Source organism: Cynara cardunculus (assembly GCF_001531365.2).
Source record: "Cynara cardunculus var. scolymus isolate 2C chromosome LG 11, CcrdV1, whole genome shotgun sequence".
Classification (NCBI taxonomy): Eukaryota; Viridiplantae; Streptophyta; class Magnoliopsida; order Asterales; family Asteraceae; genus Cynara; species Cynara cardunculus.
In genome coordinates, this window is record NC_037538.1 from 14644090 (window position 1) to 14657274 (window position 13185).

At 34.6% G+C, this 13185-nt stretch overlaps 1 protein-coding gene across 1 annotated transcript; it reads right to left on the bottom strand.

Moving 5' to 3' along the window:
* Positions 1 to 3401: 3401 nt before the first annotated feature.
* Positions 3402 to 10412, bottom strand: LOC112521221 (UDP-N-acetylglucosamine--dolichyl-phosphate N-acetylglucosaminephosphotransferase-like). Its single transcript, XM_025129946.1, has 11 exons — positions 9975 to 10412; positions 8205 to 8292; positions 7293 to 7384; positions 7096 to 7214; positions 6768 to 6883; positions 6549 to 6676; positions 6369 to 6455; positions 5290 to 5350; positions 5143 to 5183; positions 4814 to 4934; positions 3402 to 3768 (listed from the first exon to the last, which is right to left on the bottom strand). Exons 1-11 carry the CDS (start codon positions 10325 to 10327, stop codon positions 3709 to 3711), a joined length of 1266 nt encoding a protein of 421 aa, XP_024985714.1. The 5' UTR covers positions 10328 to 10412; the 3' UTR covers positions 3402 to 3708.
* Between the last annotated feature and the right edge of the window lie 2773 nt (positions 10413 to 13185).

Here is a 13185-nt window from a genome sequence, read left to right on the forward strand (position 1 = left end):
ACATGATATTTTGATGGAATGGAATATCTTCTTCTTTATACTAAATATGTCTTTAACCTAATATACTCTAATCTCATAAAACTTAATATGACCATCGTCGACCACTTCTCGACCATTATTGATCTGAACCACCGCCGACCACCACCACCGACTACCACGATCTGAACCAGTGCCGACCACCTCCACTGATCTGAATCACTGCCGATTACCACCGCCGACCACCACCACCGACTACCATCGATCTGAACCGCCACCGACCACCACCACCACCGATCTGAACCACCGTCGACCATCACCACCGACTACACACCGATCTGAACCGCCGACCACCGCCTATCTGAACCACCCTGACCACCTCTATCTAAACCACTGTGAACCACCACCCATCTGAACCATCGCCGACCACCGTCGATTTAGTAACGTTGTTTGACTTATGATTATATTTAGGTTGTGTATTTTATATTGTTTTACATATCAATTTATTATTTTATTAAAGTGATTTTAGTTTTAAAAAAATTAAAATGTTCAAAAAAGGACATTTTGGTCATTTACCAATATTTTATTCCAATTCTAAAGCTACATTCTGTGAACCAAACAGACATATTTCAATTCCTTAATAGATTTCATTCCAATGTCTATCAACCAAATAGGTGGTCAAACCTGACAACATTTCATTCCAATTCTTTCAAAGTCAAATTCTTTTAACAGATTTCATTACATCACATTCTGCGAACCAAACACCACCTAAGGGTATTTATTTGGTAAAGATAACCTGATATAGTTAATTGTCTGGTTCTATGAAAATTTAATCGTTTATTCCCTAATGAAGAAAAAAGTACTTAAAATATATCATGTGAGAGGTACCCAACGACTTACAATTAAATGATGGTAGTCACATAAATTGAACTAATAAGAAACTAAAGTTATAATGACCAAAAAATATGAATCAACAAATTGTATGAAAAATATTTTATTATTTTATTATAAACAATAACAAAATAATATAATTTTTATACACTAATTCTTTTATCAAGAAATATATCCATACTATATTATAAAGTATTTGACAAAAACTCTTAAAAACCATTTTTTATGCATTAAGTACTGTTTATTGATACATATTACTTAAAATTATAGATTACAAGTAATTTTACGTAGATACAACTTATTAAAGCTTCATTTTTAAATTAGTGTAATTAACTGCAGATAAACATAATCAAATGCAAGATAAACATTCATTTTAAATATTTTTAATCTAAGATATAGTTAAGATAATCATTGAATTATAACAGAATTTTTAATTATTATCTTTATAAAAAATTATATTATTAAACTAAAAATAAATTTACTTTTTATTAAATCTAAATTAAATTATAATAAAAATTTGAATTAAATAAGTCACAAAAAGAAAATAAGAACTATTAAATAGTTAATTTGATATTAATATTGATTTATTTTTTTCAAATTTATGTTATCATCAAATTTATATTTCATTTAAAAATAAAAACATTATTTTCTCAAAACCACATAAAATCGTATTATATCAATAGAGACAGAATAAAAACTATACTTAAAATCGATATTTATCCTACTATATTGCACGAGTACCATTCTAGTAATTTGATCAAATCAAAATGACTAAAATACCAAAAAAGACAAAAAAAAAAAAAAAAAAAAAAAAACACCCCTAAGTTAATTGGAGGATTTTTAATAGATTTAGTCTCAAGAACGAAAATAACAATAAATTACAAATCATGGGAACGAAACCAACAGCAAATTACACAGGGATGAAAATCAAAATTTCAGATTCATAGGAACGAAAATCGCAATCTTTCACAAACCACAAGGACTAAAATCATAGTTTACTCTAAAGTATAATACATTACTCATTCCAAAATAAATGTCTACATATAGTTTTAGTAACGTGTAATTATTATATTTTTTAATTAATAAAAAACCAATTTTACCCTTAATTATAAAGAGGAAAAAAAATTCTCCATCTCATACTTAAAAGTAGAATGGGAAAATAGGCAATTACTTCTAAATTGGATATTGATTGGAACAAAATAAAATAGTAAAGTAGACACTTATTTTAGAATGGAGGTAATATATTTTGGTCCCTACGATATAGGCCAAAAATTATGGTATACCGTTGAGGTTCATCTATTTCATCAATAGTTAGGGCAATTTACCGAATGCTTACCCGGTAAGCACTTATCGGCAATAGTCATCATTCTTACTTACCTTATGCGGTAACATTCTCGACCACCAAAATGATTTGATCGTAAGCGTTTATCACCCAGTAAGCTCTTACTAGGTAAGAGTCACCACCCTCACTTACCGGGTAAGACTTTCAATCCTTGCATTTCCTTTTACCGGGTAAGATTGTCGGTCCTTCTTGTGTAAAGTAATTGACCCAATAAGCGTTTATCTGGTAAGTATTTGGTAAACGACTCTTACTGTCTTATCGTATAGCATTCTCGGCTATCAAAATAATTGACCCAACTAACGTTTATAAAGTAAGTACTTATTGGTGAAAGATATTATCTTACTTGTTTTATCGTATAACATTCTCGGCTATCAAAATAGATTGTTGGTAAACGTCTTAAACCTAGTAAGCACTTACCCAGGAGGACTTTTTTCTTCAGTTACCAGGTAAGACTCTTGATTTTAGCTATGCTTCTTGTTGGATAAGATTCTCGGTCCTTTTGATGCTCAATCGGTAAGGTAAGACTGGTAAGTGATATCAACGAGCGCTTACCAGGTAAGTGTTTGGTAAACGGCTCCTAAATACCTAAACCTCAATCCTTGATGCTTGAATTGAATTGAACCTCATTCTAATCTAAATTCTCATAAAATCATAGGCACAACCATGGCTTGACCATAAATCATAAACCAAAGCAAGCACACGAGTATATCCCACCTAAAAGGACGCCTGAGGATAAGATGTACATAAACCTAACATTTACTATAGGTATACCAGTTGTTTCTTTGACTGTTAAATCATCATACCATAAACCATTCCAACAAATTACATAGATGGTCTCTCCTCTCGTGTTCTACATGTTCAACGACAAACCTAGCATTTGGCTGAGCGGGTGCACCTGTAAGGTGGATCAAAGGTACGCAAAGTTGTCCTATGCGTTTTTAGCTGAATTTCACCGTTTTCGAGGGATGTTTTAGGTTTTTTGGTTGATATTCCTTGTACTTTTTAATATCTCAGAGCACCCCTCAAAATTTAACAGGTGCAACTTTCATATCAAAAAGAATTCTACTTGGGAAAATCGAGTGCACGGGTGCATGCTCGGGCCTTACTCCCCTGTACACATTCACAACTCGAACGAAAAGTAGTTGTTTTCGTTGACGCAACATGAACCAAATGCAGCAACAATGCTCAAAGTAACCAAAACAAGAAAGCCGGTTCACAAAACATATAAAGGACGGTGTACACTCGGAAGTTGCAAATATTTGTTCGACTTGGTCAATGCTATAAAGCAAACGAATCTAATGAAGTACAGTTTGGATTCTCTATGAATCGAGCAACATACCGAATCCATTAGTATGAAGTAGTAAGAAAAGCAAACAACAAATCTTGGTCTTCTATTGATCCAGTCAAATGATACAACACCTCCATTTCATGTAACGCGATCGCGAACATTGATGAAAAAGTAGTCTCAAAAGGTCATATGTTTCTAAGTTGCTACGGCCTCATTTATACCAACCGGTGAGGATCCATCTCAGGAAAAAACAGAAACAGCAACCGAGGCCCTGTTACAAGTAAGTTACTTCATTAGCAACAATAATATACCTTCCGTCACTCCATTTCGGATTCAGAATATTCAAAAGTGATTGGCCAAACCAAGCGAACTCAGTATATCCCACTCGGGAGGTGGGGTATTCAGCTGAATGACCTTCTAAAAAACTGAATTTAAGAATCTAACCCTTGTGTATTTCTAAGTTTTCTACAGGGATAGATTGTTGGTCCGATGAAGGTCACTGAGCTAAAAAAAATTAGAAGGTCATGCTCCTAACTGAAAACTCATATAAGGTCATTTAATCAAAGGACTCTGTTTGGGGAGTGAGACGTACGTAGACCTGGCCTCTGCTCAAGTAGAGCAGTTGTTTCCATGCACACCCCCAACTTCTAAAAAAGTGTACGTGAGAGAAAATATTCAAAAGTACCTCTCAAGTTCAATTTTCACATTTTTTTTTTATCTATCTCCCAAGATGTTTGTATTCTAGTACTTTTATAGTCGAAACGTAGTGATCTATTTTTCTTACACAAAAATGATAATTCTTTACAATTTATAGGTTCAAAGATAACTCATCCGACTCTTAAAAGTCAAATGTCATATTTTTTTTTCCAACTACGAATAATACACAATCAAGCAAACGATTGCCAGGTTCAAATCAAGAACTTGCTCAAAGAGTAGGACAGTAGGATCACTGAGGATGAGAGCTATTTACATGTTTGGTATGTGAACCAAATAGATTAGGCTAACGAAATTTGTACAGATTAATTAGGCAATAAATAGCATATAAGGTTAAAGACAAACTACCCACAAAGAATAAAATCTAAGAAAAATTTAAAAGAATTCGATAACTACATTAAAACTTCAATAGAAGTATTACAAAATGAAACATGCTGGTCAATTAGTAAAATTATATATAAGCAAGTCTTGTGAAAAGTACCAGAATTCAAATACAAAAGTTCAAATTGCAGCTTCATTTTTTTTAAGGAAGGGAGATTAAAGATTTGATTTTCTACAATTTTAGCTTATGGAATAAATATACAGAAGGCAAAAGATTTTACCTGAAGAACAAGTAGCAGGATGCATAGAGACTTCTCAGATCTCCGGCCAAATATTCTCAAGGATACATTCACAAGCGTCCCATCATTTGTTCCGGTCAGTAGTCCTGTCTGAGGGTCAAACCTGGTAAAAGTGAAATTATTATCAAACTGAAAACTAGAGCACCACAAAATGAAAGAACATACCAAAGGGTCATCGGCCCAGCAGTATCTGGGTTACCGTTAGATCCCAACCTCCTTGGAGGTCAATGGTTCAAGTCTCACCAAACATCTGGAGTGTGTATAAATATTACATATTTCAAAAAGAAAGAGAAAAAACATGCCAGTCTTACCTTGGTAGACGATGACGTGGACATGGAATAATGCCTGCAAGCTGTTAGAAAAATGGAGTATCCTTAGTTATTTGAGTTTTTGAATCTAGCATTCTTCTGCAATATAAATTTGGGGAGAGATGGTAAAGAGAAAAAGAGAGATTAGACCTGAGGAAGTRACAATAGGAAGTTTATGATTTGAGGAAGGAAGAATATTAGGAGTGTCTCACTGTCAAAGAAAACGTAGAAATAACATATTACTTGATCAAGAAAGAATGAACATTCATTAGCACAAAGTAGGAAACACTGGTACTTCAACACGTCAATATGGAATATTGTGCAACTCTGTTAGATATCCTGTTCAATTAGATGTTTCATGCTAAAGGCCAACTAGAAATGACACCATTGAATTCAACAAGGAAAAAGGTTATAATATTTTTTTATTGCAAATGGTACCTTCTCGCTAAACAAAGAAAAAAGTAGAAAAAGGACCAAGAGATGATTTTTGCAGATACTAGAATGTTGTAGTTGTAACAATCATTATGTACCAAATGACAGATCATGTCGTCAAGACACAATAAAATTACCAGAGAATATATCTTATATCTCTTCATTAAATTAAATCAGCAGCATCAGGCACTGTAAACCAATTAAGAAAAAGAAACAATGAAAGTTGCTGTTATAGCACCGCACATGTTTTTATGTTACTAGTGTCATCAATTCATGAGTTGGTCTATCCAATTCAAACAGATTTTTATAGCAGAAGATCTTCATTCTGCTATCATATTTTGTCGAGACATTAATGGACAAATATGATTTCCAAGTTATTGGATGAGTACTTGTTGCTCTTCTAATAATAGGTTTGCAGTAGGCCTTATCCCAAGTAATTCACTAATCTGATACCAGAACGTAATTTGAACATCTGGTCCACTCTGTTTTTTTTCTTCTTTTTCTGTTGGAAACAAGTAGAGACCATCTTTGACATATGAAACTCTTGTATTGGGTAACTTTTCAGCTGATTCCAGATTGACGATGATGACTTCTTTCCATAGTAGATTGTAGATGAGGATCATGATTTTGGGGGGAAATATTAAAATGTGAATTAGCTCCACTATGCATGTCAGTTGTTGTAATTAGGCATTTTCTTAAGTGGGGGTTTATTTCGATTTCCAGAAACATATGAAGTTGTATACATGTACACTCTTATGTGTATCTAAGTAAAGAAAGATATTTCGAGAGTGACACACCTATAATGGCCTAAAATGCCGACGACTGCCATCGTCATTCCAGCAAAGTATGTATAGGTGTCACCAACAAAAACAGAAGATGGGTACCTACAATATGAAGGGTGACACGTAGAAGATTTACATATGATGCAACAAACAGAAGTCAAATTAAAGACCAAAAGAAATTAGCAATTTCAGTACCAGTTGTAAGAAAGTAATGCCAATGAAGTTGCAAGCAAAGGTTGAACAAGGTATATGGAGAATGCATGGGCCTGTTGAGTTTCGTGATTGGGAGAAACTCCAATTTGCATGATGTTGTGAATCAAAATCTGCACGTCACCATTACAAGTCAGAGTTACTCTTGATTTTAGCATGTGAAAGCATCTAAATCATCTGGTTTCTTTAAGATTTGAAGCTTACAGCAAATGCTATAACAACAGTCTGTCCAACTTCAAGGCCGTTTATACCAGCATGGATGTTGATTGAGTTTGTGCAAAAGACAGCCAAGAGCCCCATATATAGCTTATAGATCCACCCTGTCCAGCACTCATGTTAAACAAAGTAGAAAATGCAGATCAAGTAACTAACAACCAGTGACAAGTCTTAATCAGATTCTATAGAACTGATCGAGTAGCAAGAAAGCTGGCATGAGTGGTAGGTCAAATTTCAAATCTCTTTTGCAACCAACTTGTCCAAAGGTGATAAAAGTTTTTGAAACAATGGCTCAAGGAAATTATTTCCTGATTACCTAGATCCAAGATTGCTGTTCCAACATATTCAATAAGGGGCTTTGGTATCATAATGGTTGTATGTCCAGCATAGGCCATCAACAGAGGGAGAGCAGCAATTGATGGCAATAATAGTTTCCTGCCTTCACAAGCAAATTTAAAGCGATTAGAGATCTAGTAGTAACAACAAATGAATTATGAAAAGCAGGAAACTCACACTCGCCAAGGAATATCCAGGACATCATCAACAAACCCAAGCAAAATCATGAAGCAGACAGATGCTAAAGCTGCATTATACTCGACAAGCCACTGCACACATATGGATTAACCGATCAGCACCTAATTATTATCAAATTTAATAATCAAACAAAGAAAAGAAACTACAGAAAAGACAATAGGAAAGACACATAAATAGATGAACATCAAAAAAATCATTTTCTTACCTCTATAGAAGATAATCTGATAAGAATATGCACTAACTAGATCCTTCCACATGCATAATATTGAAGAATATTATCTTTTTCTTTAAGAGAAGAAGGGGGAAGTAGGAGTGCGGTAATGAACAATTTACAGACCCAAGCATTAGATTAGATAGATTGATCTGATGTCTAGTTGTTTCTATAATATTTGTAGGAGCAAATCTATGGCATCCATCAAACTTGCCATTATTTTGCATTACCCAACATGCTTTTTCTACAATAAGAAGTTGTGGTGCTTTTGGTGCTAAGTGCAGTGATGGCTATTGGTATGCCCATACAAGCTCCCATATGCATAAATAGAAGACTTGGATAAAATTTTGCAGATGAAACAATTGAGCTACATTTCCATATAACTTTTAGTTTCAGTCCATTTTTCTTATCATGCATTCCAGATGCACAAAGCCCGGAAATGACCTATCTCTCATGTCTCTATGTCCTATTTTTGTTTCTTCTCCAACAATATTGAATTATCCAGGTGTTGAATACTCAAATATCACTATATTCTCTATAAACTGAGAGATACACACATCATAAGAAAAAGTAGGCATATAATTATATGGACTACATCTGATATTGTTATGAAGTGTCAACATATGAGAAAATAGATAATAATAAAACGCAAGTGCCACATACTGAAGAAGCAAACATACATTTGAATCTGACGTGAAATTGAAATACTGAAATAATATCGCCACGACCAAGAAAACAGTGCCCACAACAATACCAAGAGATTCAGGCCTGCAAGAAAGAAGTGATGTCAACACAAAAGTTGAGAAGAATAATCTAGATTAGTGATTCCCTGATGGCTGATGAATAGCTCAATATGACCCATTTAGCTCCAACAAACCTTTTAACTAAGGAGTTGCTATGATAAATATTTCATGCAAAAAAGCACCATTAAACAGATGAAGGTGGTGCGACCAAAGTAAGGGTGTGGAGTTTTACAGTTAAGGCATGCATCATAGGTTTCATTATTCTCTGAAGTGACCTCAAAGTAGTCTAATCATGTGTTTCTTAGGAAGATTTCACCAATAAATTTGTACAAACAACTCTGTGAGAGTGTAACATGAAGTTATAATTCATGTTCAGCTAAAAAATCCTCTTAAGTGTGTCACAACAGTATCCTACGTTGCTTGTAGCTTGTTCAAGGAGTAATGTATGCAAACTGTACTTCCTTAATCCATGACCATGTGCATAACATGAATTGACAAAAAAGTTCAATATTACTACCACGCAATTACAGGAAAATGACATAAGCCAGCATATGAGTTCAGTGGACTAACAGTTCGCAGAAGTTGGTTAATAATTTAACAGCAATTGTGAAGGGTTATGACCGGTAACCTCATATGATTATACAGACTGCATCCTTCATGAGGGACACTTTGGAGTACTATAAATAGGCTTCTAGATCCTAATTTTGTAAAATGAACACACAATTATGAACTGAAGTTCTTTCATCTTTCTACCACGTTTCTCTTATCTCCTACTTTGTCCTTGAGTATGAAGTTCTAGGTTGTGTAGGAATTTTCAAAATGCAATCATTATTTCCTTTGTAGATTGGATCGTATCATGGGGTTATATTTCTATGAGTCACCTTGTACCGTAGAGGAAAAAGACTAAACCTTAAGATCGCTCCTAAGAAGCCCCGCCCAACAAATTTTCTAGCATGTTGAAAATTTTATGTTCCCTAATCCCATACACAAGACACTGGACGTTCTAAATCCTCCATACACCACCCCTTAACCTCTAATATATCTTTAAGCAAACTCATAGTTTTTCATTTCCTACATGTATAATAGGTAATCAACCACAACTCTACGTTTACGTTAAGGATTATCTATTCTCGTAACATCAGATGATTCAGATCTTAAAAGTATAGCACGTGTCTATCCAACAGCAGGTAAATCAAATCTCAAGCGGATTCACTATTTACTATAAGGCATGTTCAGTAGTTATCTTTACAATACATGGTGATAAAGAAAATGAATATAGATTCTTGTGGACTATATATATATATCTTAGTGGTTTGCATATCAAAACCATTAAAAAATTGCTTAATTTTTGCATATCGAGCAAAAAGATTTCTTTTGGTGGTGGTATTGTGGGAAGGAGGAAGCATATTACACAGACAACAAAAAAGTATTTACCAATTGCATCTAATACATGAAGTAGACAAGGATAGAATAGAGTATATTCTCCTCTTTTAAGTTTCATGCACTTATAGAAGTTACAGAACTTCTTACGAACTCTAATGATCATATACGTGACCTATATCATACTAATGTCACTAAATTACATGTCGAATTACTGCAATAAGCTAAAAGGATTCTTCTTATCATACTAAACTGCTTCATTATTCATTAAAATACAGAAAGTCGATTATTAGACAAGGAAATGTACAGCATAAAGAAAGAACTTACACTTTGATCAGACCTTGAGGTGTACCCTTCTTGTTAATGTCGTAACCAAACAAATTACGCCTAATAACATATCTTGAAGCCACCGGAATCATCATTAGGGTTACAAAGAACCCAGCGAAACTGAGTGACGCATTGATAAGGATTGATTGCTTCAGGTCAGTTTCTATTCTATAGTGATAAAATATCAGGTAAAAGTAAGGAAGGAAGAAAATTAAAGAGAATAAGAGGATTTTGCTTGGTTTTGCTGGAGTGATCTGCGGTTCTGTAGAAGTAACGGTAGATTCCGGCGATTTGGTATATGATTCAGCCGGTGGCGGTGGTTGCTTTGAAGCTCCTCTCTTGCGAGCTGCCATGGCTGAAGTTCTATGCCCCTGTTTCTCTGTCTTGAAGTTGACGGTTGCGATTTGTAAAAGGAATCCGCGATCTCTGTTTTCCTTCGTCTTCGTCATCGGGGTTGTAGTGTCCAATTATATACTTACACGTCAAATCCAATTAGATGCTTACACGTCAGAGTAAACGTGTCCGTGATGGGGCATACAGGTGCGATTTGCATGCTAGTATTTCTCATTTGGAGTTCTTTTTGATAAAATTGGCAATTTTTTTAAATTTGAACCGTTTATCAAACAATTATCTGATAAGTGATTATTGTTAGAATTTAACATTATTATTTACTTATTGGATAAGATTTTAGTTCATCAAAAAAACATTGTATGCAACAATTTACCTGATAAGTGCTTACCATGGTAAGAGTCGTCGCCCTCACTTGTCGGGTAAGACTCTTGATCCTTTATGGGTAAGATTTTTTGTCATTATCATATTCATGCAGTGAGGTAACGTGACTTGCTAAGCATTTACCCGGATAAGCGTTTGGTAAACGGCCACAATATAATGATATGTGTTTGGAAAATCCATTTAGAATAAAAAGGTGTTTATGACATTGTACCTCGGTTGGTAAAGAGGTGGAACGAATTTGCCTAAATACAACATTGGTCCTAAGTTCGATCTTAGGCCTCCTGTTAGCCTTAGCCGCTAGGTGAACCAAAAAATATCACTTTACATTAGTGTTCTTGGTGACGGGTTCGGGGACATTTTATTGGGGACAGGGCAGGGATCGGGGACAAATTCGGAGATTTTAACTGGGACGGGGCGTGGACGGTGATCACCGGCCCGGCCCAATATGTATGTATATGTGTGTATATGTGTATATATATATATATATATCATTTTTATTTTATATGCATATATATATATATATATATATATTATATATATCATTAGAATAAAATAGACTTTTATCCACTTTATCTAAACAACTCAAATAAAGCTCACGAAAAAGTTTAGTTTATTTTTCTAAAATCGTGATTTTAGTTGTATGATGTTTGAATTTATGTTTAGTTTTATATTGTTTGTAATTGGTTCGATTATGTTTGAGACATTTAAACTTACATCTTTAAAAAAATTGTAATTTACTTTTAATTGTAAAAATTATCATATTGCGATCGGTTTCGGGTTCGGTTATAACCAACAGTGAAAAGATGATTTTTACCTGTAACGAGTTTCCCAACGGGGATCGGGGAAACCGCGGGGACCCGATGGGAATCCCCGATAAGATCCCCGACGGGGATCGGGGAGGTTACGAGGACGGTTTTAGCTACCGGTTTCTGGGACAGGGATACCAATACCCGGCCTGTTGCCATTCCTACCGTGTGATATCAATTGGAGTCGCTAGTTATCAACTTTTTTGCCCAAAAAGGAATAAAAAGCAAGTTTTTATGTAGCGAAGCAAATCAAACCAAACAAATGAATCCTCGAGGAGTAGGATCTGAACAATGTAAGATATTATGATGTACGCAGTAGCGGATCCAGGATGGAAGGTGATTGGAGGCACACCTAAGATATAATAAAAACCAAGTCGAATTACTTACTCGAACTTAAATGAGGTTTGGATTAAACGTTTCGACTTATTCGGAAATCTTTAGTAAAACACCGTTAACGACAACGAGAAACACATGGTCTAACAAAATTAACCAAAATCCCAAAAGAAATACCTAACTTAGATATCAAAATCGTACAAAAACACTAAAATTGTCGAGAATTACTACATCAAAGCTAGTGATTTTGGATCGACGAGAGTTAACAATGGCAAAGTTTTACCAAGAAATCAAACAAAATCTATATTTTTTCAGAAGACCCAACAATCATCGAACATTAAGGGGGTGTTTGGGATTGCTTATAAAAACAGCTTATTGACTTATTTCAGTGTGGCACCGGTAATAAGCACTTTTGAGTGTTTGGATAAACAACTTACACCGGTGTCAAACCGGTAATAAGGAGTTTTTGAAGAAGCTAAACCCTTCTGACTTATAATAAGTGCTTTTGTAGAAAAACATAAGCATTTTCAAATAAGCAATCCCAAACACCCTATAAATCATAAAATAATATAACAACAATTTTTTATGAAGAAACAAGATAAACAACAACCAAAGGTTGGGGGCATTGATCGAAAGAATGTTGGAGGCATTATCGAAATTAAGGGTAAAATATATTGTTTTTTACTAATTATCATGCATTGGGGTTGTTTATCAAATACTTATCCGGCAAGTTTTTACCGATAAAATGCAAAACTATTATTTACTTGTCGGGTAAGATTTTAGTCTACCAAAACGACATCGTATGCAACAATTTACCCAGTAAGCGCTTACTGTGGTAAGAGTCGTCGTCCACACTTACCAGGTAAGACTCTTGGTCCTTGTCTCAGCTCTTACCGGGTAAGATTCTTGGTCCTTACCGGGTAAGATTCTTGGTCCTTACCATATTCATCCGGTGAGGTAATGTTACTTGGCAAACGCTTATCCGGGTAAGCATTTGATAAACGGCCCCTTAGAGTTTGTTTTACCGAACACTCCCGGTAAGAGTTTATTATGTCACATTACCTAACCGAATGAACATGACAATAACCAAGAAACCTACACAGTAAGAACGATGGTAAGGATCGAGAATTTTACCTGATATAAAAGGTGACATTCGTACCTTACCGGGTAAATTGTTGCATATGATGTCATTTTGATGGACTAAAATCTTACTCAGTAAAATAAGTGATAGTTAAATCATACAAATAAACGCTTACAGGGTAAATATTTGGGTAACGGCCCTTGAGAAAAACTAAAACTAATTTTTGAGAGATTTCATTCCATCAAGAATGAGATGTTTC